The sequence below is a fragment of the Rutilus rutilus genome, assembly GCF_951802725.1.
Source record: "Rutilus rutilus genome assembly, chromosome: 12".
Taxonomy (NCBI): domain Eukaryota; kingdom Metazoa; phylum Chordata; class Actinopteri; order Cypriniformes; family Leuciscidae; genus Rutilus; species Rutilus rutilus.
Window position 1 is genome coordinate 26664666 of NC_140217.1, and position 25032 is coordinate 26689697.

Sequence of the window (25032 nt, forward strand, 5' to 3'; positions counted from 1 at the left end):
AATTCTTATTTTTATGGAATATTGCAGTATTTAATATAAATGATTTATCCATGCATCACATTTACAGCATGCCTGTGTTTTTAGAAGTGTGAATGATTGTCGGTGTGCATCAGAGAGAGTGAGAATACATGAGTGAGTGTTTTGTATGCATGTTTGAATTTTCGCCTTTATTAGTGTCTGCAAGGCCACTGCCGAGTGCCGACGGAAGTAGGAAGAGCACTTTATGGCTACAGGGTGCATTTCACTGCCAGTGTACACTAGATATGCTGAGCACAAAACACCTCCACCTCTCTTCAAGTCTGCTTTTAATCTGGGCTCTGACACTGGACGATGACTCACTCTGGACACAAATGAAATATAGTCATGGCAGGGCCATCTCAATTCTGTGATTAGACAGACCTCTCAAGCACATTGCAGAGTTGAATAGCTTCCTCCTTAAGGGGCCACTTCAATTTGTTTGCTCCAAATGAAAAAGGCAAAAGGAGCACTCCATAGCAGAATCTGTGACAAGAATACAAGCTGGCTTATCTGTGGGATCATCTCAGGCACATACAAATAAATACCATGTTTTTTTAGATCTTTATAAAGATACGGTATTCAGAGCCATGTTTCTAGTGACTTGATCATGCAATGAAAAATATAAAGATGTGAGTGGACATATTAATAATTTTGCATCTTCTGTCAGTCTAATCTTTCTTTTGTCACATATACATACCAAACTAAGGATGATAAAAATTACATCGCTCACCGTCATGCCATTACAAACCAAGAAAACTATCATTCATGTTTATTTGTGTTCCAAAGATGAACATAAGTCTTGTTGGTTGGAATGACATTAGAGTGAGGAAAGGATGACACAATTGTCTGTTTTGGGAGAATTATCCATTTAATTGCTTAAAATCATCCCTCTCTGTGGACTGATATTAGCTGTAGCAACTGAATTATTGTGTTTGCAAGTTGAGAACTGAATCAGTCCTGTTTGTAAATGGATCAACCACTGTTTTTGTGAGGCAAAACATCCGCTATAATATTTCGTTCAAGAACTGGACATTGCTGTTTCTTTCTTGAACTCTAATGAATGTGCCAAAAAGAACTTGGGTGAATGTTATAACTGTCAGTGAATAACAACTTCAATTTCAGTCTGCTCCTCACAAAACATTGTTTCAAAAGAATCAGAATATAATGCATGAGTCATAGAGACCACTTTTATGTATTTTTACAACTTGTTATTTTGGCTCCATTAAATTAAATTACATCAAAAAGAGTGACCAGGTTATTCTTAAAAAAAAAAAAAAATCATCTTTTGTGTTCCATAAATGTAAAGTCATGTTTGGAGCAATGATTTTTTTTTTTTAATTTTCATGTTTCAGTTAACTATTTAAGGCCATTATTGTAAAGCCCTGAATGTTAATGTGGCTTGCACCTCAACAAATGAGCAGCTGCACTCCTGGCTGAGGCGCAAGTGTTATGAGAAGATAAGTTGTGGTGGAGATCTGGTGCATTGTTAATTGTTAACCTCCTCCACCCATTGGCGGGACCCATGCCACAAAACGTTGACATATTCCTGGGGTTACAGGGAGGGAGGAAAGTTAACTTCAGCAATAAAACAACTTTTTAAGAACAGAGTATTAAGTTATTGAGGGAGAGAGAGTTATTGAAGGGGAGAGGGAATGTAAGGAGAAAAAATACACAAGAGAAAGAGGGTGAGAAAGGAAGAGAGCTCCCCTCCATGGGTCATTTCATCTGAGGCACCGGCCGTCGTCAGTTCAATTCTCAGATGGTCTGTGTCAAAAGGAGGGCATAGGGAGTTACTTCAGCAGTGGACTGAACCTTCAAAAGAGTGAGGACTGTTTTCTCACTTTTCTTACTCATCTTTGATGCCTTTTCTTTCTCGTGTTATGTGTTTTTCTTTTCCTCCAGGACCAATATCTCGCCATATAGCAGAATAAATTGCCTGTCCAGTATCTATGCACTGTAAAACTCATTTTCTTCAGTATTTTTGTCTTGTTTTCCAGTAAAATATCTAAACATCCTTAACAATATACGTTTAATTTCATATTTCTCATCATGCAGATAATATATCTTGAATTAAGATTATTTTTAATATAATTTAAGCATATATTTTGTCTTAGTAAAATTGTTTACAGATTTCATGCATAAACACTAAACTTAAGTCAAGCCATATTCTCTGAAATCAATTATTATTATCTTATTTCTGTTTCATCAGATTTATTTTGTTTGAAGAATGTTTAGATATTTTACTGGAAAACAACATATTTTTAGAATTTTAGATTTAATTTTGGAGTCAGTAGGATTAAAAAAAGAAAGAAATTAATACTTTTATTCAGCAAGGATGCATGAAATTAATGGAAAGTGAAAGTAAAGATATTTACAATGTTACAGAAGATTTATATTTCAAATCAGTGCTTTTGAACTTTCTATTCGTCAATACATCCTGAAAAAATGATCAAATATATTAAGCAGCACAACTGTTTTCACCATTGGTAATAATAAGAAATGTTACTTTTTGCACTAAATCAGCATATTAGAATGATTTCTGAAGGATCATGTGACTGAAGAAAATTTCAGCTTTGCCATCGATTAATCAAATTTCATATAAGTGCAGCCTTAGTGAGCATAAGAGACTTTTTTCAAAAGCATTATGCAATCTTACCAACCCCAAATTTTTAAACGGTATCAAATACATACATATATAGATATACTTTACATGTTTCCTTAGCAATCTAATATCAAATCCCCTCTTTTTTCCTTCTTGCATTATCAGGTTGAAGTTCAAAGAAAGGAAGGGAGGGATGTTGCATGTTTTTGGTAGACAGGAGGGGAGCAGCATTCACGGCACATGCTAGGTGAGAGGAATTCCTTTCCTCCCCCACCTCTCTCTGTCACTCTGGAGCTGTCTCTGTTTCTCGCTCTCCCTATCTGTCTTCCTCTCTTTCTCCTTCTGTCTCTCTATCATTTTCCATCTCACACGATGATGCGCACACACTTACAAGCTCTGGGATGCATGTAGAACGTTAGTACAGGTGAGAATCTCAGCCTGTCATTGTCTTTTCATGTGCGTGCATGCGTCTGTACATACATGTGTGCTTGGATGTGTCGCTGGGTTTTTTAAAGACTCTGTTGCTGATATTACTGCAGTGCAGGAATAACTCCCGGGCTCTTTTTTTTCCCTCTCTGGCATATAGCCAGCTCATCTCCTCTCCATTATTTGTGTGTGTGTGTGTGTGTATGTGTGTGAACGTGTATAAAACCTTGCTTAATGTAATTCTTTGGGTACATAGTGAGGAGCGCTTCCTGATACATTTAAATATTGCTGTTTTTCTGGAGCCCCCTGGAAGACGGAAGGAAGGCAGCATCTAATGAGAGTATTGTGCATTTTTTATGTGTGTGTGTGCATATGTGCGTGTTTGTTGAGTGCGATTGCAAAAACAAGAGAACCACTAGGTGTTTTATATATGGATTAGACTGGCTCTCACCATGTGTTTGACTCTCACAGCTAGAACATGTTTGGCATTTGTAAATGATTATCAATGTGGGGCATCGGTCTTATCTCTGTTGGAATCTGGCTGTACATATGTGTCTGCTGTTGTGGATCCTGTGGGATGTGAATGATCCACACAGACAGAGCTAGCACCTGGCTGTCACTTGCTAGAGCTCAATAACACCCCTCCTCTCTGTCGCCACCAACCCCTCTCTCTGTCATCTCCCTGTATCCATCCATCCCTTCCCCCTTCACTTCCGTGTTCTCTGTGTGCACCTCAAGAAAACACCTTTGCATTTCTGAATGGTCTCCCTCTCAGCCTTATATATTGCTTTCTCGCTCTGTAATCCAGAGTACTAATGAGAACCTCGGACTCGTCTGCTTGTGGCGTTACAAACAGGGTACTACTGAATAATTGATAGTCATTTGCTTCACATCCTTAATGAAAGCTCTATCTCTCGCACATTCTCTTTCTGTTATTTGCTCTCACTTAGTTACCCAACCAAACACGATTATGGTTGAGGGATAAACCAAGGCCTCTATTTCTATCTTTTCAAACAGGAAGTAATTCAATTAAATGTGTGCGTATTCGTGAATATGCATTTATTGTTCAAATTAGAACTGTCAGATTAACAAGCTAATTCGTAAAATTAATAATATAATATATTTTAGAGCATGGCACTGTCAATGTCATGGTCATGGGTTCGATTTTCAGAGAATGCATGAACCTGATGAAATATATTCATGTCAAAATCAATATAAAAGTGTCTGCTAAATGCATAAATAAAATGTAAATGTAAAATCATATATTAAAATTCAAATTCAAAAAATTCTATAAAATAAAACATTAACCATTTTAAGTTTTTGATCATACCTCCTGACCTGTATGTAATTTATGGATGGTTTCCTACCATTTTCATACAGTGGCCATAAATTTGATCAATTAATGAGCACATCATATTACGTAACTCATTCAAATGACTTTTTTTATTATTATTATTATTGTTTGACAGCCATTATTAAAATATAAGAGTCTTGTTACCATGTGTAAAAGAGTGTCTATGTCACTCATCATTCGTAAGTTTACACTGAATAGAACAGTAATGCATACACATTTTCTCACTGGTGGTCCAACCTTTATTCCAGCGCTGTACTCTCCAGGCCTCTTCTCATCTCAGTGGGACAGATGCTGTGTGTTCTCTACCTCCTCCAGATGTTTGAAGCTTTGCAGAGCCATTTCTGTAGATAGAACCATCAAGGAGGGGAAGTGCAGCGAGCTTTTGTTTCCTGTCAGACAGCCCACTTGCTATCTGTTTATTGTCATTAGATGGGAGCAGTAAAGCTTGGAGCAGTGTTGAGCTACTGGGAAAAGAAAAGAGTGGGAGACGATCGTGTCCGTTAGAGAGGAAATCAAAGCACATTTTTGGCATAGACATAAATGTGAGGAAAATGATTGTGTGTGATACTGCATTTGCTAACAGTTCTATAAACAAGAAGTAAATAATTGAATAGTTTATATTTTAGACAAAGAATTGCTTGTTTTGTGTGTGTGTTTGTGCTGTACTACAGAAATTTGTTCCAAATGAAGTCAAAGCAGAATCATCCGCTGGACATCTCAGAGCAAACACACCGCAGTGTTGTTTCGTTGCTGATTAAATCGATGCTTTGAATGAATCATTTTGTGTGAATGATTCAATGACTCACTCATAAAGACATAGCTGCATCCTAAATTGCATACTGTCTAGCTAGCAGGTACTAGATTTGGTTTCAAACTTACTTCGTGACAAATTATTTGCCATGTTGTCAGTTCAGTCACTTCACTGCATTCTGCAATTCACAACTCCTCTCCTGTGGCCTTATGGGATAGTAAATTGTCCATCAAATGCGCACTCCAGGATCTCGGCGAAAGTAGTAGTTAATCAGGGTACTCTTCGCCTATGTTATTCAAATACTGTGAATTTGGACATACTATTCTCCACTCTTTCAAATACTAATGGAAGTAGGCATATTCGGCCTCAGCGAGTCACTTGACGCCACCTACTGGCAATAGCTGTGTCTCATTTCAAAGGTTGTGCCGTGTTCGTCTCAGAGGATTTCGTCTCATTTCAGAAAAGTAACCATTAGAAAATTGACTGTTATTCCTCTTGAGGCGTAAATTATTATAATAATTTTTTTTAATTTGAAATGCAATGGTTACTTTTCTGAAATGAGGCAGCATCAATGACGTATGTGGCCATCAAATGAGACCTCTGGAGGGCGCAGCCTTCGAAGTAAGACACTGCAAATTTAACCTGACAGTTTGTGTAGAATCAGATTCGAGTAACGGAACTAACTGTTGTAGAAAATACAATTATATTAAAGTAAGAGTTAATTTGGTACCTGAGTGCTATGCTTCGGAGCCATGCACATGACATGCAGAAGAAAAAATATGTTGTGAACACAAATGAACAATTAGAATTGGCTTTCAAACGCTCACAAGCCTAAACCGATCAAATTAACGTTGGTCGAAATGCCTGTCCTGGTGAGGTATTAATGTAAACACATTGATTATCTCTTAAATAAATGTAAACAGGCAGGATTACCCCCCACCCCCAGAATGCGATTTCGCCCCTGCCCCAGCGGATGTCTGTGTGTGCATCCTCAGACCTGAAATCACAGGGTTATAGGCATGTGGAATATTAACAATCTTTCCCTGTGTGTCCAGCTGGCATGCCTGAGAATGCCCACAGATGTTGTTTTGTTGGCTGTTCAGGCAGTTTCTGCTTTCTTTGGCTCCGTTTGGTTCGATTTCTTTTCAAGGCTTCAGCACTCCTAATCAGCAGTAGATGCTGAGCTTGTAAGGTTGCAGGTGGATTGTGTGTGTGTGTGTGTGTGTGTGTCTGCATTTTGCCCCTACATGGTTACACAGACAGCAAATGAGATTGATCTCCTTTCCTCACTTCCGCTCCTTTACTGAAATTTGATTAGTTACATTGAATTAAATCAGCTGTGAATGGCTAAATAAACAGTGACTTTCCGTTATAGCTCACCAGTACATGGTCCATTGGGCCATCTGTAAACAGATGATTCTAAACATTAGGTTTACAACAAGCTATCTTTCATAGGAAAGGCGATTTTGAGACAAACTGGAAACCTGAAGTCTTAAGATGTACTGTACTCAAATAGCCTAATATCCCCACTGATAAGTTGAAACAGATTCCTGCAAATGAGGCCAAAAAAAGATTGCATGAATGTCTTCTTATTAAAGTAATTTCTCTCCAGTGGCCATGATTTGCCATCTCTTTTTTCTCTCTCTCCCACTTGCTTCCTCACTTATTCACTCTCTCTCTCTCTCTCTCTCTCTCTCTCTCTCTCTCTTTTGTATCTAATTAAATAGGCAGAGTTGTGTTCTTTGGTTCCATGTGGATAATTGACAAGCGGCTAGGCCTCACTTTACTCAGAAATTACAAGCTGCATTCCAGCTCTGGCTAATTAAGACTCAACGACAGACAGTGTATTTGAATCGCATTAAACATTTCTTATGGGATGCACCTTATCCCTGCCGTCCCTGCCTTGTTCCTTTCTTCTCCAGGAGGACTTAAGAAGCTGTACATTTTCCATGCTGTGTGTGTCGGATTTTGGGGATTCAGCTGTCAGTCAAGCTCAGACTCACACTATTATGGGGTTTTTGCCTTGAAACCTGGGGATAAATGCAAGCTGTTTGTACACTTGAGTAGTCTAATTAAGATGCTCAATATTTCCTTAACTACCATTATAGCAGCAAAGTTTTAGCACTTTAGCATTATGATCTCTGAGAATGAGTTTCTTGATAGCTGTCCAATCATACTCTGCATTTTGATGCAAATTCGTCTGTCAAATTTGGCAAGTGCCAACATGTCATAGAACATGCTCTCATCCTCAAAACCCTTGAACAAACCTATATAATCGGTCTTACTCAACCTGCTCTGAGCAGGATTCGAACCAGCGTCTACGGCATGCGGACGCGTTAACAAGGACGCTAAAGGACGCAGTCTCTAGCACATCTCATGGGGCCAGGGCAGTGAGGTTTTTACATACTACTTTTGCTAGCTGGTCTCTGTTACACTCATCCCCCTAAACATCACAACCATCCTGGTCACGGCACCAAATGTAACCAGTCCTACTTGACCTGCTTCGAGCGGGATTTGAACCAACGTCTCTGGCATGGGATGCGGACGCGCTAACAAGGGCGCTAAAGACCACAGTCTCTAGTGCACCTCATGAGGCCAGGGCAGTGTGGTTTACACGCTTGCCTCTGTTACACAACAAACAAATAAAAATGAAAAAAAGTTTTATTTTTGTTTTCATTTTTCATTTTGATGTAGCAATATATTTTAAATGTCTCTTTATAGCTTTAGTTTTTTATTTATTTCAGTTTTAGTTTGATTAATTTTAGTACTTCAACTACAACTTCAACTAATACATTTATTCAAATTAGCTGACAGTTTTAGAAATTTTCAGAATTGTCATTTATGTTTTCATTTAAAATTTATATTTTATTGTATCTTATTTTATGCCACTCTTATCCTAACGTTCTTTACAGTGCACTGACTAAAGGGAAAAGTCCCCCTAGATCAAACCAGGGTTAAATGCCTTGCTCAAGGCCACTACAGTGATTGCTCATGGTCTTTGTGGTGACCAAACCAGTAACCTTCTCATTACATCCCCAGAGCTTTAAGAATACACTTTAAAACATTATTTTCGAACGTAAATGTGCTGTGAAAGGAAATCATGGAAGCTAGTTGATTGATGGTCTGATCACCAAATGCTGTGTTGGCACGCTATTATACCACTCTGCTTCAGAATGCATAGAGCTTGTTTTCTCAACCAAACCATGGCTCAGACCCCATTTCTAAAAAGCAGCCAAAGCATTTTTCTATCCTTGCTTGCACTTGGTAAAATAAATATTTCAAACAGGTACAAACAACTTCATTAGAAGGCTGTGGTCATGATGATGAATAGTGAAAATGTTGTTGTGCCTTTAGCCCCAAGATTTTTTTTTTATACTGAGCATGTCAGAATCTAACTCTTTTTTTCTATACCAGTCTGTCCAAAAGGATCTGGACATCCAGCAGCCAACTCATGATCCAGATTTCATGAAACATAGTCAAATTGCACCTTTGAAGAATATCCTTTTCCAAACTGTCCAAATTCCAAGCCTCTGGCTCAGATTGCAACATTGAAATCAGAGCCAGATGACACATCTTTCAGTAATCTTTTCCCATCTTTTCCAATCTTTTCAGTACATAGTTAAGATCTGCAAACATGCCTTGAGGGGTTTGACCATAGTTCCATTTAAGCAAAAAGTTTGAGAATCTTTCTTCATCTTCACCAGCAGAAGGTCCACATTTCCTGTATCATTTGACTATATATATCTCAAGGGCTCCGATAAATAAGTTGTGTGAAGTGGGCCGTGGCATCCAACAGCATTTCAGTGCTAAATACACTGTATTCATTTAGAAAAGGCACAGAAATCATGAACATAGATTATATGATTGTTGAAAAGCTTAGATATCAACCTACATTATGGTGCTGCTTTAGAATAACACAAATTTGAGGGTGTCTTTAGTGACTGCTGAAAAGTAAGTGTTCTCATGCTGAAACAAAAACATCAGTTAGCTGTTTAGTGAGATTGTTTTTTTTTTTGTCTGTAATGTTTTTGTCTTTGTTTTTTTGTTTGTTTTTTTTGCAACATTTATGTAGGTTAGGGTGACTTCAAGATAGGACAGTGAGAAGGAAGTAGATCTCCAGACCTGAAGCCTGAGGGTGTATTTAGTTTGTATTAACATGATGTATTTTGATCAGTGGCCTTACGTAAGCCCCTGAAGAATCTTAAATCTAAAATGGCAAAATTGTTTTCCATTGCCTAAATCAACCCCACATAAACTGTGAGCCATCTGGAGTAAATTAAACAGAATGAACTACAATGTCACTGTGGTTTGAATAGAGGTGCAGGGTTTTAAAATGGTACAAAACAACTAATGTAAAATCATTTTGCACAGGAAGGATTGTAACTAGTACAGGAATTGGCAAATCAGTATATACATAATGTAATTATTGTTGTAATGCCCTACATTATATGCATAATGTAATTATTGTTGTCACTGTTCTGTTAGACGATTAATAATACAAAATAATAATTTTAGATCTGTACATCTTTATTTGATCTGTCTACAGGTTTCCAGTTGTTTACACCCATGATACTGCAAAAACAGAAATAATGGACAAGAAAAATGGTAAGAACACCATCCAGATTGTTTGTCATTTCCACTTTCAAATGTGAAAGTTTGAACTGGAATTACAATAAGAGAATGCAAAATGTGTAACAACGTATCTTATATTTCAGCAAATGGCTTTACTTCCAAAGCCTCTGAGAGTGGAGTACAGCGGAAACAGCTGCCATATTCTGTAGAGACCCCCTATGGGTTTCACCTGGATCTGGACTTCTTGAAGTATGTTGATGACATAGAGAAAGGAAACACAATCAAGAGGGTACACATTCAACGCAAGAACAGGGGCCCAAAGTGCAGCACACTGCCACGCAACTTCAGCCTTCCTGGACATGGCGCTCGACCTCTAGCCAAAGATACGTGGGCCAATACTTCCACTTTAGGGTCCAAGCCTAAGTCACGTGTTACTGAAGTCCAGAAGCTTTTTGAGTTCAGAGCCAGTGATGCCACTAGTGGTAGCAGTAGCAAGAGTGGAAGCTCCCTGGCCAGCCAGTCAAAGATGCCAGGGAGTGGTTACCCCCCCTCGCCGAAGGCTGCAGAAGAGTCTCAAGTACAGACCTCTTCTCAGAATGAACAGTCCATGGGCCTTACTGTTAGGCCTCACCTGTTAAGAGCCTCAAGCATGCCTGTTAATGTCCCACGCAGGAAAGGTTCAGACTCAACTGATGAGCAGAGTGCCCAGTCGCAGAATGGCTCAGCTGAGAAGCTTTTTCGACCGGCGGATGGAGGCGACAGGAGAGGCAGTGTTCCCCAGGACAGGGCCAGCTTGCATCAACAGATTACAGCTGCGCTGAAAAGGGTGCGTGAGTTAGAAGAGCAAGTCAGGACCATCCCTGAGTTGAAGGCTCAAATATGCTCTCTTAGAACAGAGAGGGAACAACTGCTTCAAAGAATTCAGCAACACCAGTCTGAACAAAAGAGCTCTTTGCAGTTGAACGAGACTGAGGTTCCTCAAACTGATTCGCAAGACAGTGCTGTTCCTCCAGTTATCAGTGAGAAGAAAGATACTTGTTCCCTTTCCACAGTTACTGCAGCTGATCATGGAATGGTTCAAGCAACACAGTCTGACAAAACCACAGAACAACAGTCAGAGGAACAAAATATTGTGGTGCAGGTTATTGTAGAACAGGAGTCTGAAAAAAACGAACCAGTAACTGATACAGAGTCAGAGAAGGAACAAGTGCCAGCTCCAATGTCTGTCCCGGTGATACTCATAGACAAAGCAGAAACTCCAACTGATCCAGATGAAGCAGAGGGACTTTTGCAGGAGTCTACACTTCAAGAAGAAGCATCGAAGAGTCTTTCAGAGCAAGTAGAAAAGCAGGAGACTTTGTTAGAAGATAAAAAGTCAACGCTGGAATCAGAGGAATCAGGTGCCACATCCGAGTGTACACCCGCTCGAGAAGATACTGCAACTTTTGAGGGACCAAGTGTAATTATAATTGAGGAAAATACAATAGCTCAACCTGCCGAACAGAAACTTCTCACTAACCTGGAGCTGGAAGCAAAGCTGAAAACTTTGGAAGAGAGTCTAAGCAAGGCCAGTTGTGAATTGGAAAAGACAAATTCCTTACTTGGGGAACAGATATACAAGAATAGACAAAAAGATGAGAGAATACAGGAACTGACTGACCAAGTGAAAGAGCGGAAACTTCAAAGTCCTATCGAGACAGAGCCGCTTTCTGTACCAGTTGTCACATGTGATGCATCAGTCAGTACAGACAGCAAAAGTGTCATGGAGAGAGGAGTCTCGACAGAACCTCAACCAGCTGAGGGTCCCAAAGAAACAGATTATAAATGCTCAAGCACTCAGACAAATATAGTAGAAGCTCGAGACATTGAAGTCTTAGCACAAGTCACTACAGCAGAGAAAATTGTAGGGGTAGAGATTGTCATGTGTGACCGGGCAATGGAGACTGAGGTCCAGGATAATCTAGAAGATAACATTAGTCAGGAAGTCTCTGAAATGCTAGAGAAGACCGACTCTGTAAAAGACAAAGAACAAGAGGGTGATATCAAAGATAGTGTGTCAAGCCAGATTATAGATACCAAAGTCAGTGAAAATGTTGTTGCAGAGAGTGACACTGAGGAATATGTCATGGTAGAAAGTGCCATGGTTGAGTCTATGGCCAGTGAAAATGAAATCCCTAAGCTCACAGTCCAAGAAATAGAATCTGCTGAGAATAAGGGGGTTGAAAGCTCAGTAACAGACGAAGCAAGAGGAGAAAGAAGTTCAGGTTTGCAAACACAGCAGGAACCAAGAGAAATACAAGGACAGGATCCTCACCTTCAGTCTCAAAGGGCAGCTGAAGCCACAGCTTCTCCTGCTGCAATCGGTCAGGTTGTTAATCGTATACAGGGGCTTCTTAACGAGCAGTGGGCCAGTTTGGGAAGTGGGGGCCAGGACGCTAAAGGAGAGAGCTCCCAGAAACCTCATTCTTCCAAAATAAGCTCTATTCAAAGCCACCTGAGAGGGTCCCTCAGTGCCCTGTCTGCCTTTTACTCACCTGTTCAGAAAGGAGGGGCTACACGACAATCAGGTAGGTTCTTATTCAGTATAGGCATGCGCCTTCTTGGCAAGCTCATTAAATGTACAGTAATGACTGATGTGACCATCTCTTTGAGTCAGGTGCAACAGTTTTTGGCTCAAAGGATTTATAAATATTTGTATAGTCCCAAAATAAACATGTTTACGATTTTTAGATGCTGTCAATACATTAATATTGTCCAAATGCAACATGTCCAAAATGTACATGCTATAAATATACTTTACATACACATTACCTACAAATACTAATGACATCACACCGTCATACACACCGCTTGCAAGATTCATATGTGCAATGTGTGAAACAGGCCTCACTGAGTTTGAAGTGAAGGTTTGAGAGCCAGAGCTGAAACAAATGTAAAAGTCAACTTGAAATAAGACATTCTAATATGCATATTTTTGCCTGATTGTAAATACGTGTGGCACAGAAAGCTGTATGTTGCAATGCAGAGACCCAGTTGCAATGCACTTTCATATTGAAGGTCCTAGCTGTATGCCAAGGTAATTTAGGATTTTGTGTTGACAGTTTAAAAACATCTGGCTATATTACAGTGCTTGCAATATTATGCAGTCTCATAAATTCTGGCACCTATTGTTATTTGTGCAGCCACAGTTAATTATTCTTTTCTGTGCTAATTATGTTCTTGTACAATTCCACTGAATATAATATAATATTATGGTAATTTAAAAGTTAACTGTTTTACTAAAATAAGAATTTCCTGGTTATTTTTGATTCAGACTTATCTTGTTGTGTCCTTTGAAATGCACACAGTCTTTATGGGACTTTTTGAGCTTTTTCCTATTTCCTGGAAGCATTCCAGTCTCTTTGATGTGTTGTGTTTTGTTGTAATTGCATCCACTGGCTCCTTTAGTTGTTATTCACCTCTATTCTTCGCAAACAATCAAACAAACACTAGGGAACAAATCTCTGTAAATGTCTGTGGTATAATCTCCTTTAAAATCACATGACTGATGAGAATGTTTATGGCAGGTAAGAATGGTTTTCACTGTTTAGAGCATTTCATTTAAAATATCAGTTCCTTTGTGACTGTAACAGTTGTTTTGACAGTTTGTGTGATGCATTATGAATGAGTACAACTGGCTTACCCACTCTGTGAAGCACAGCAAGTGTACAGTTCAGCATTTTGTTGGTCATATTACTTCTGGTAAATGAATTCAAAAGTACTATCTCATATACTCATATCTTTTTTTTAGGTTGGACAAATGGACTGAATATTGCATAGATTTAACTTATTGCTAGGGATGAAGAACAGGTGCAGACTTGGCTTTCGTTTTCACATATCTGACCATCTATCCCATATTAGGCCTCAAATCCATCATGAAGAAGAATGACTGTCCTGACAAGCAGGGCAATGGGGGAGCGAAGAAGAACTTGAAGTTTGTTGGCGTAAATGGGGGGTATGTTTTTTTTATTTTTTTATGTGCATATCTGACTTTTTGGGCATATTTATCTGCATGCAGCAATACAGTTTATGGTAATGCTTTTCATAAAATCACCTGCCATCTGTGTAGAAGTTATAAAATATTGTTTAAAGTGAAGTTAAGATACTCCTAAAAATCTAAAGGGGGACCTAAATGAAGGTTATGCCTTACATTTACCAACTGCCCCAGAATCACAGTTGCTGGTGTTTTCATATGAAGTGTTGATGGATGAGTCTATTTCATCAACATCCATGACATCAGATGTCTGGCCTGTCCTTTTGCATCCCTTAATCTGTTTCATCCTTCATCAAGGTGCTCTGTTAAAAATGGCCATGAGGTGTCTATATTGTTTTCTGTGAGATCTGTTGCATGATGAGTGAGGCCTAGTGAGATGACACGAAAAACAAAGTCCTCTCTCTATCTCTCTCTCTCTCTCTTGCTGTGTCTTTGTCTGTCTGCCTGTCACTGTGTGCAGTGAATGATTTGTTAAGCTTGGCAGCAGAGATGGTTCTGTCTCAGCTGTATTTGACCAGCCATCAACAATAAGATAATTATCCTGATAGACTTGGGCAAACAGCTGGCCTTTCGAATGCCTGATCAGAAAGGAATAATTCTATATCAGCTAAACCGATCTCTTTCTTTAGCCCAGAGAGAGTATTTGAAAGTTGGAGAACTGTAAACCAGTGGGGTGTGGTGGACTTCTGAAATGAGGTGGCCACATCCTTGCTGTGTATTATTTTTTTTTTAGTCCAATGTAAATTCATGATTCAGTTGATGTTTTCTGGGCATATAACACTAGTTACCATCAACTATTAACAGTGTTAAAATAGTTGTATGTTAATTTCTTTTTAATATAAGTATATTATATTAATTAAGTGAGAGAGCAATGAGCTCAAAGAATGCAAAAGAGTAACTTTATCTGCTTATTTTGGACAGTCATGTTTAGACCCTTGAGCAGAATTTGCATTACTGATGACCAAAACACAAGTTAGTACCTTATCTTATCAGTATGTCAAAACATGCTGGAATAGCTATATCGTGAATTATATCATGTGACTTTCATTTATATTGCTGTTTTGAAATATTCTTTGAAAAGACTCAGACCGTGTGACTGTTGGCAGATTTGGCTCGTGTCTTAGTCTGATAGACTGTGATTATCCTGAGAGAGGCCTTGCACTGCTGTTGTTCGATGACAGCTGGTGATTTTAGAATTTGCACACAGTTTTGACCCAAACCACCATGATATAATTTCATTCTGTTATTTAGCTCTGTCAGCCAAGCGCAAACAGCAGTATCAAAGTTGCTGAATCCTCGCCTTTGGCTGCCCAGGATATTCATTTTCTGTCCAATTCTCTTTTTTTATAAGCCGTATACAAAGCTATTGCATTAACCACATTTGGAAATCTTAATTACTAAGATGTTAGCAGCATAATAAACCGATGCATGGCCCTCTTGTCTCTAATCTGAAGTACTCAAAAGAGGCCCTCATACTCAACACCCCAATAAATGTAGAGTTCACCTGACCTGCAGCTATAGGCCTCCATTCATCCATGTCCTTGTGGAAATGCCATTCCTCTTGCCTATCTGAAAACATCCATGAAGGAGCAGTATTCTTCAGACAGGCTCAACACATAAGAACCCCTCAGACCCCACAGAGGTCTCTCTCATTTGAACAACTTGTACAAACACTTGGATTGTGCATGTCCATTCACAACAGACAGATTACATTAGTTTTCCATTAGCGGTAAGGACTGTGTCGAAATCAAAAATAGATTTAAAGGCTTTTTTAAAATATAAACCAGAGCATTTAAAAAAATATATATATATGGTGCTTACACATAAAATAAAATAAATGAAAATACATGGTACAACAAAATGGCAAAGTATTATTATTACACTGTAAAAAGTGATCAGTTGACTTAACTTAAAAAAGTGAGGAAACCTGTTGCCTTAAAATTATTAAGTAATAAACTTAATGCGTAATAAAAAATAAAAAAAAGTTATGTGAACTTGCTTCAATTACGCATGACGTTTATTTACTTCATAGTTTTAAGGCAATGGGTTTCCTCACTTTAATTGTCAACCGATCGCTTTTTACAGTGTATTATTATAAACATTATGGTCATATGTAATTAAATAAAATAAAATACAATAAAAGAACATAAAAGAAAAAAACGAATTAAAATGGCAAACATTATTATCATTATTATATAATGTGAAGCACACATGGTCAGGTGGTATTTGTCGTAACTAAACACAGGCTTGTCTGATTTCAAATCCTGAAAATAGAAAGTTTGCAAATGCAAAATGGGTTACAATCAAAAGAACCCCCTTGATTTAAATGATCTGTGTGTCCAGCTATGAGACCACCTCCAGTGAGGACTCCAGTGGGGAGGAGGATCAGGACGAGGTTGAGGAGGTGGATAGCTCGGAGCCTGAGGTGGAGCAGGGAGAGGAGAGTGGAACGGCCCAGGAGGAGGCTGCTGCTGCTGGGGAGCAAGGTGATGGGGTTCAGGCAGAGGGCTCTGAAGAGCCTGATGCAGGCCAGGCCGCCATGAGTCCCCAGGAGGAGCAGCCTGTCAGGTGAGATGGAGGGCCGTGGTTAAAAGAGTTACAACTGCAATATAGGTTTTTACGTTTTTTTTCTAAGTCCCTATGGCTTAAGTCGTCAGTTGGGAGTTTTATGGGAGTTATATATTATGCAGTCAACACAACCTTCAAAGAGTATTTTAGGATGATTCACATGACTTATTCTGTGCTAGTCCTCTTTACTTTTTCAACCTGTTGTGAAAAGCTCATTAGCTCATAATATGAGCTGGCTTAACACATGAAAGTGTGCAGTGACCATGTTTCCCAAGGCAGGTGCCTCTGTTATGAATAGGACACAATCCTGCCTTTTGTTCTGCCCTTCATCTGGCAGGAAAGTACAAGCATTGAGTGACAGGTTTAATATGACTGCGGTCCACTTAAAGATGCATCACAACAAAAGGCTGAACCATAAACCACATGAACATGTGGGGAAAGCAAAGGGTATGGTCTTCTTTTATGATTATCTAAACACTATTTCATTAGAATAAATATCATTTTGGAGTAGGGAAATTACTTAATTATATACATTCCCAAAATTATTTCCGATTTTTTGGGTGAGTTGGCAGACAAATAAATGGCTGATGATGTTGAAATTCTTCTGCATGCATCCTCACACACCAGATACAAAGATATATTTATATCACGCTTTAGTTCTAATTTTAACCATATTAAATTCACCTGAGATACATAATGGATATTCTTGTGAAACTAGTTCCGACCAATAATTTCTAATATGGTTTATGAAAAACAGGAAAGTGTCAAAGTTTGGGGTTAGCAATAAAAACATTATTTTGAAAGAAATTACTTTTATTCAGCAAGGATACATTAAATTGATCAAGTCAGTAAATACCTTTATAATGTTACAAAAGAATATTTCAAATAAGTGCTGTTTTTTTTAATGTCCACGGTTTTCACCAAAATATTAAGCAGCACTACTCCACCATTGATAATAATACGTTTCTTGAGCACCAAATCAGCATCTTAGAATGATTTTTTGAAGGATCATGTGACACCGAAGACTGAAGGAATACATTACATTGTAAACTATATTAAAATATAAAACTGTTTAAAATGTACAGTCATATTCCACAATAATATTGTTTTTACTTTATTTTTGACCAAATAAATGCAGCCTTGGTGAATATAAGAGACCTCTTTCAAAAATATTCAAATCTAACCGACCCCAAACGTTTGAATGTTAGTGTAGGTAGGCCCACCACTAGTACACAAGGGTCTGAAACACATATACTGAAATCTGTAGAAATATAAACACAATTCATACTCCTCAAGGGACAGAACTTTTCCAGAATCTGCATGTGCCAAAAGATGTTTAAGCCATTCAGATATTGGTAACCATTTGCTTGAGAGGCCAGTCCAATATGAGCCACTCTCAACTAATGTTACCAAGATTCAAATTACCAAAATGCATTGTATTTCATAATATGTATCAAATACAGATTTCTGTTGAGGCTCAGGTGTGCAGCCAATCTGTATTTGAAAATGATTTTAACTTGAAAAAACTGATGCATGATTTCATATCTTTTTTTTTTATATTAGCTTATTTGTCTATCTCTGTAAACAGTTAGACATTTTCTTAAACTGAAAAGACACAATGTTATATCTTGTTCATGAGTTTAATGTGCCCCTTTGATTTAAATTACAGCTCAATCTGTGTCGTTGCAGTGAGTTAGTTGATAAGAACTTCATGGCTGCTTGTCATTTCCTGAAGGATCGCATGGCTGAGGTTGCTGCCCCAAATAAAGACATGGTAAGCAATTCATGCTTTTTAATATATATATATATTGATTCATTGCCTTTAATGTACACTGGAAAGTTATTTTTAATTGGACTTATTACACTTTAGTGAGCTGACTCTTGACTGTGTGAATCTCAGAGGCAGGTTCTGATGGTGTTATATCAGGAGTGGTTCCGTGTGTCCAGTCAGAAGGAGTCACAGGCTGAAACAGTCACGCTCCACCTGAGAGAGGTGGGCTTCCACACTCCCACTCTGCTGCGCTATATAGTGAACCTGGCTGATGGGAATGGCAACATGGCACTGCATTACAGTGTGTCCCATTCCAACTTCTCTGTGGTCAAGCTGTTACTAGACACAGGTAAGAGACTTATCTGTCTGTCTGTCTGTCTGTCTGTCTGTCTGTCTGTCTATCTGTCCGTCCGTCCGTCCGTCTGTTTGTCTATCTATCTATCTGTGTGTTTGTCAATCTATATATCTGATATAGATAAGTAACGATTTGTTACTTATGTAGGCCACTTGTTATACCAGACAGACAATTCTCAATGGTTTAACTTGTAGAAATTCTCTATGAGTTTTTATAAAGAAAAAAGTCAAGACTATATATATATATATATATATATATATATAGTCTTGTCTTTTTTCTTTATAATCCAATTTACACCTGAAAATTTACATCTGAAAATACTGACAGAGTACACTAAGCATTGTGTAACATGACTAAGCATTTTGACTATCTTGTTTGTGAGCAATGACATTAGGACTTGCCATTCTGATGGCACTGCTATGTTCATACACATATACGTATATTAACTTTGAGAGATGAACTAAATATTTTGAGCAAGTTACAAGCAGGTAATCCATTGTGTGGTGCTGTTTGTACGGATTGTTTTGAGAAATGCACTTTCTGGTTTGCAAAGGATGATTCGAGAAATGTACCAAAGCAACTGAGATTTTAACTATGATTTGTGACCCTGGACCACAAAACCAGTCACATGGGTCAAAAATGTTTTTGAAATTGAGATTTATACATCTGAATAAATAAGATTTCCATTGATGTATGGTTTGTTAGGATAGGACATTATTTGGCCAACTATTTATACAACTATTTGAAAATCTGGAATCTGAGGGTGCAAAAAAATCTAAACATTGAGAAAACCGCCTTTAAAGTTATCCATTTATGTTCGCGTTTGTGCTGCATTCACTCACAAAAATAAATGTTTTATATATTTACAATAGGAAATGTACACAATATCTTCATGGAACATGATCTTTACTTAATATTCGAATGGTTTTTGGCATAAAAGAAAAATTTATAATTTTGACCCATACAATGTATTGTTGGCTATTGCCACAAATATACCCATGCGACTTATGACTGGTTTTGTGATCCAGGGTCACATTTACATTTCTAGCAGCAGTTTCCACTCTTATCATATGTGTGTATCAATACATTTATATTTTGGCATGAAAACAGTTTAAATCTCAAGTTCTATTTCTCACTCTCTTTAACTATACCAACATTTTCTTTCATTTGCTGTCCATCAGGACTGTGTGAGGTGGATCACCAGAACAAGGCCGGCTACACTGCTATAATGTTGGCAGCTCTTACTGCGGCAGAAAGCCCTGAGGACATGGAGGTGGCTCAGCAGCTACTGAGAATGGGCAAAATCAATGCACGAGCCAGCCAGGTACACACAGCGAGACGCCACAACATCCGGTGCTGAAAGAACACACATATGATTTGTTACTTATATAGGCCACTTGTTATACCAGACAGACAATTCTCAATGGTTGAACTTGTACAAATTCTCTATGAGTGGAGCAATGAATTATTTAGCACAAAATTTCTTTGATTGTAAGGTATGATAAAGGTAGTTTTATATAAATAAGACTGTTTTTCATTACTCCCCACTAGTCAGGGCAAACAGCACTGATGCTTGCAGTTAGTCATGGGCGGACAATGATGGTGCAGGTTCTTCTGGACTGCGGGGCTGATGTGAACATACAGGACCGGGATGGCTCCACTGCTCTTATGTGTGCCTGTGAGCACGGTCATACTGAGATAGCCAAAATGCTGCTGGAGAGACCAGAGTGTGACATGTCACTCATAGATAAGGTGAGAGAGACACTGATATATTAAACCTTACACCAATTCAGTTGCTATTTAAAATCAAGTCATCTACTAACAAAAAACAACATTTTAGGCCACCACATTTCAAAGCTATTCATGAAAAGAGGAACTTAATTCTTTTACTCCTAACTAGAAATGTGATATGCACTAATTTGCATTTCTCTGCTTCTTTTTTTCCATATGCATGTTAGCAAAATAGTTGTTTTGACAAGTGTGCAACACTTAAAAATGGAAGACCTAAAATTAATTCTGACAGATTTGAATTTGAAGAACACTGTGGGGAAAACAGGAAACTTTGATCCTCAGTGCTGTCATAATAGAGCTATGTGAAGCCATGGGATGATTCATTTCAAGAAAATACAACACTGCCACTTAGTGGTAAAAAGTAGTTACTTCAGGTTTTATTTGGAAAAGTTAGTTCATTACTATTCATTGGTCTAGATTTTACATTTATAATAATTAGGAAAAATGTTTTAACATATATCCAGTAAGATAATTAAGCAATAATTATAAAATATACACTCATTCTATCCAAAGGTTTGGGGTCAGTAAGATTTTCTAAATACTTTTATTCAGCAAAGACACATTATATTGACAGTAAAGACATTTATAGCGTTACAAAGATTTCTATTACAAATGCTATTCTTTTGAGCTTTCTATTCATCAAAGAAGCCTGAAAAAAAATCACAGACAAATATTTAGGAGCACAACTGTTTTCATCATTAATAGTTATAAAATGTTTCTTGAGAACCAAATCAGCATATTAAAATGATTTCTGAAGGATCATGTGACTGAAGACTGGAGTAATGATGCTGAAAATTCAGCTTTGCCATCACAGGAATAAGTTACATCTAAAAAAAATAAAAAAAATAAAAGAAAACCGTTCTTTTAAATTGTAATACTATTTCACAATATTACTGTATTTTTTTTATTAGTATTTTTTATTTCTTTGCTTAATTATTAAGCAAAAAAATAACTACTTAATACTTCCTGCTTCATACTTATCCCAATATTGTTTGCCTTTTTAAATAGATTCATGACTTTTTTTTTTTGTGAAAAAGACTCCAGTGTCTGATGGAGCCATAACAAGTTATCTTTTATCAAAATATTGACATCAAAGTCTGTGTCCATTTGAAACTCTTTAATCACTTGGCAAGATCTACACAAATAGGCAGAGACTAACGTGGGCAGGTTGCATGTCATGCCGTCATCCTCAAACACCACAAACATGCCTTTCAAAATCATTTACATGTCATTTCTTTCCCTCTATCCCTCTACTAGGACGGACACACAGCTTTGTCAGTAGCCATGAAGGCGTCCCACTCTGAGATTGTTGATCTTCTGAAAGCTCGTGCTGATCCGGCCACGGTTACAGATCCTACAGCTCCGCTCTGAGTCCAGTGGACTTGTCTTCATGTCCAACTGGCTCTGCCAGAATCGTCTTTCTTCTGCCTCAACCTGACTCGCTGGCCAGGCCAACAGTCAACAATAGAGAGACAGCTCTTGCCAGTAATTCGCAGATTCTCTGTTTGAGAAACGGCCATTGAGAAATGTACTTCCGTACGCCAATCAAAGATGCCATGGAGGGAGGGCTTCCCTAAACTCCCCAGAAGGTCCCCATTTGTCCTGAAGCACAGCTACTGTAGCTATTTAGCAGGCATGGTACATTGTTACATGTTTTAGCCTTCTATTTTCAGGTAATGTGACTATATTTTTGTCAGGCGATGAAGAGTAATCTATGAATGTTATTAAAGAAGTGATCAGATACACACTATATTTATTTTTTATTGCACTTTTCTGTAATATTTCCCCCCAGAAGTATCCAAGGCCTGTCTTAATATAACTTGATGTGTCTTCCTATATATATATATATATAGGCTATATATATATATGAGGGTGTTTTGGGTCAGGCCCAGTACCAAACCATTCCTTGCCTTTCCAGAGGGAACATTGAAAGGAGTTTTACAGTCAAACACTTGTGTTGCCAGTTTGTCTCCCATCATAGTTTCTTTAATCCCCAACAGAGAGCCAATCACAAAAAAAAAGAAAAAAAAAAAGAGTTTAAAGCCTTGCTTTCATTGTTAATTATTTTTTGGTAATATATCATTTATCTGAATGGTTTAAAATCTTGTTTTTGTCCTATTGTTCTCCTCACCCAAAGAAAAAATAAGGGTGTGCAATATATCATAACTTAAATGACAAATAATTACAGCAAACAGTCCCGATTTATAATCAGTCCATTATGATTATTCACTGTCAAAGTTTACCATATACTCTAACCTTCTGCAATATTAACTTTACAACTTATTTTAAAAAGTGTATATTTAACAAAGATTTACAGATGCGAGTTTTAAAGTTCCCCTGCATACAGATTTAAGCAGCGCATTATAATGGACTGGGCTATAGTTGTATTCTCTGTACATTGTGCCTGCTTAAAATTAAGACATCAGAAGTTGTGATGAAGAGATATGTTTAACGACAAATCAGTAACCCAGCTGGACAAAGTATGAATCTATGTATGTATACTGTGCAACAGTATCTTGTGGAAGGTGCTGTGAATTAATACCCTGAAATGTAATGACTATTTATTTCCAATTCTATATTTTTGAGTATATACAAGTATATGCATGGATAAAATATTGACTTAATAAAAACATGCATTTTGTATTTGTCTTTTCTGTGTGGTTTGAAAAAAAAAATGTACTTACCTTATACAGTTTATCAAGAGTAAGAAGCAGATCACAAATTAAATCCTTGAAAGTGCTAAAATATCTAGAGCAGATATCCAGTGAAATCTAAGATTATATTTCAAATAAATGTTGTTCTTTTGAACTTTCTATTCAAGGAATTCTGAAATAATAAAATAATAATAATAATAATTCCACAAATGTATTAAGCAGCACAACATTGATAATAATAAAATAATAATAAATGTTTCTTGAGCACCAAATCAGCATTATTAGAATGGTTTGTGAAGCTTTGTCATCACAGAAATAAATTACATATTATAAATTATATATAAAATACAGAGCAGTTCATTTAAATTGTAATACAATTTCACAATATTTTATCAAATAAATGCAGCCTTAGTGAGTATGAGACTTCTTTCACATAAAAAAATAAAAAATAAATTTTCCTTTCAAACTGTAGTGTATTTTAAAGGAATACATCTCCAAGGGGATTTTATGAGAGTCACAGAAGCCTTTAATACTTGCTTATGTACTGACATATTTTTGGAAAGTTATTCTCAGTTCACAGGAAGTCAAAAACATCAACAAAAAGGTCTAGTTACTATGTAAATGAGAGATTTACAAAAAAATATTACAGAGCCACCTTGTCTTTGAAACATCATGTAGCACAAAGAAACTATGACATATTTAAATAAGTTAAAAACATATCATACATCACTTGTTCAACCAGTAAACAATTTAATGCTATATGTGTTAAATCCATAGGAGGTTTAGTGAATTATATTACATCATCCATTTAAAGGTGTGCTAAAATTTGCAAGGCAAAATTTCTCTAGGCAAATAAGTTTTCAGCCCTCCCACCCATACACTTCATTATCTTGTCAACTACTGTACATATACAGCTAAGTGTAATCTCATAGTGTCTGCTGTTACACTTTTTCTTCTTACTCAACCTCTTTCTCCATGATGTGGCTGATATTGGGACTCTTCCAAACCTTTTCACTCATCCTCTCAGGTAATGCAATATAAGACATGTGAATGCTTAAGCAATGCATTTTTATGTCCTACACTGTATGCAAAGTCTTAATATGTCCCTTTAAAATATTATTTTATGTGTATAATTTAAATTCTCTTAACAAACAGTTGAAATGCTGCAGTGTCTGAATTTTAAGAGTCCAACCTGTGTGAGCCAGGTTCCCACTTCTGATAATGGCGAAGTTTGTGCTGTTCTAAGGACTGATGAAAAGGATTCAGGTTAGCTATAGATTGTTACTGTTTCTTGGTTTATTTGAAAAAAAAAATATATATATATATATATGAATATGAATAATCAGATATTATCGGTTATAATTTAAAAGACATTAAACTCGCCATTATGTTTTTTGTGTTTTTTAATTTTTTCATGTGAAGCAAACGTCAGTACTTCATGTGCCATGAGGACTTCTCTACCCAAAGCATATTGTTTGGGGCGGGAAGCAGATAGTTCACCTGCCAATGCATCAATTGGTTTAGGTTTTGTAAATGTAGCTGTCAGTGTTTCCTGCTGCTCCACTGATAACTGTAATAGTGCCAATCTTTCTGGTGAGTAAAACCCTTCCAAAATGAAAGATTCTATTCACATTATGATAGATCATTGTCAAATCACATTTATTTTATCAATTAATTTTATTAAATATATAATCAATTAATATACATGCTTAACCCAACAATGCCCCAAATGGATTAAAATGTGTTTCATGCAACACTGTGGCAGATAAACAGTGTAAAACTACAGTGTCCTGTGTAGGAATCCAGGACCGCTGCTTAGATCATACAGGTGCAGTGTCTTAAATTACTGTTCCTTTTCTGTCGGCCACTTTCAACGTTGTGTCGAAATGGCAGTAGCTGTCACTCTTGGGAGCCCCAAACACCTCTGACATATTTAGAAAAGGCCAAAGGAATTGGTGGATTTTGCATGCCTGGTCATACCCCTGGACATACAGGTATGTAAGGACGCCAGCGTGCATCACACACTTAAGTTTTGTTCTTCAGAGGCGAAGCATTGCGTCTCTTATGTAAAGTAAGAAAATCTCATTTCCATTCAATATCCCCTAGGTGCTATAAGTGGTGGCTAAAAGATATATTT

The 25032-nt window shown here is 37.4% G+C and overlaps 1 protein-coding gene across 5 annotated transcripts in view; it reads left to right on the forward strand.

The window, feature by feature from the left end:
• The window catches only part of kank4 (KN motif and ankyrin repeat domains 4), a 51131-nt gene extending 28249 nt beyond the window's left edge, over nucleotides 1–22882 (forward strand). Inside the window, exons 1-11 of one of the 5 annotated variants that reach the window (XM_084426497.1) lie at nucleotides 1567–1840; nucleotides 2786–2867; nucleotides 9698–9756; nucleotides 9867–12290; nucleotides 13624–13717; nucleotides 16100–16324; nucleotides 18014–18098; nucleotides 18225–18444; nucleotides 19632–19774; nucleotides 20002–20202; nucleotides 21499–22882. In XM_084426497.1, coding sequence (XP_084282623.1) covers nucleotides 2821–2867; nucleotides 9698–9756; nucleotides 9867–12290; nucleotides 13624–13717; nucleotides 16100–16324; nucleotides 18014–18098; nucleotides 18225–18444; nucleotides 19632–19774; nucleotides 20002–20202; nucleotides 21499–21612 — 3612 coding nt within the window. In that variant the 5' untranslated portion in view covers nucleotides 1567–1840; nucleotides 2786–2820 and the 3' untranslated portion in view covers nucleotides 21613–22882. Of the gene's footprint in view, nucleotides 1–1566; nucleotides 1841–2785; nucleotides 2868–9697; nucleotides 9757–9866; nucleotides 12291–13623; nucleotides 13718–16099; nucleotides 16325–17993; nucleotides 18099–18224; nucleotides 18445–19631; nucleotides 19775–20001; nucleotides 20203–21498 lie in introns of those variants that run through there. The other 4 variants (XM_084426498.1, XM_084426499.1, XM_084426496.1 and 1 more) reach the window with 4 other exon arrangements.
• Nucleotides 22883–25032: the final 2150 nt, after the last annotated feature.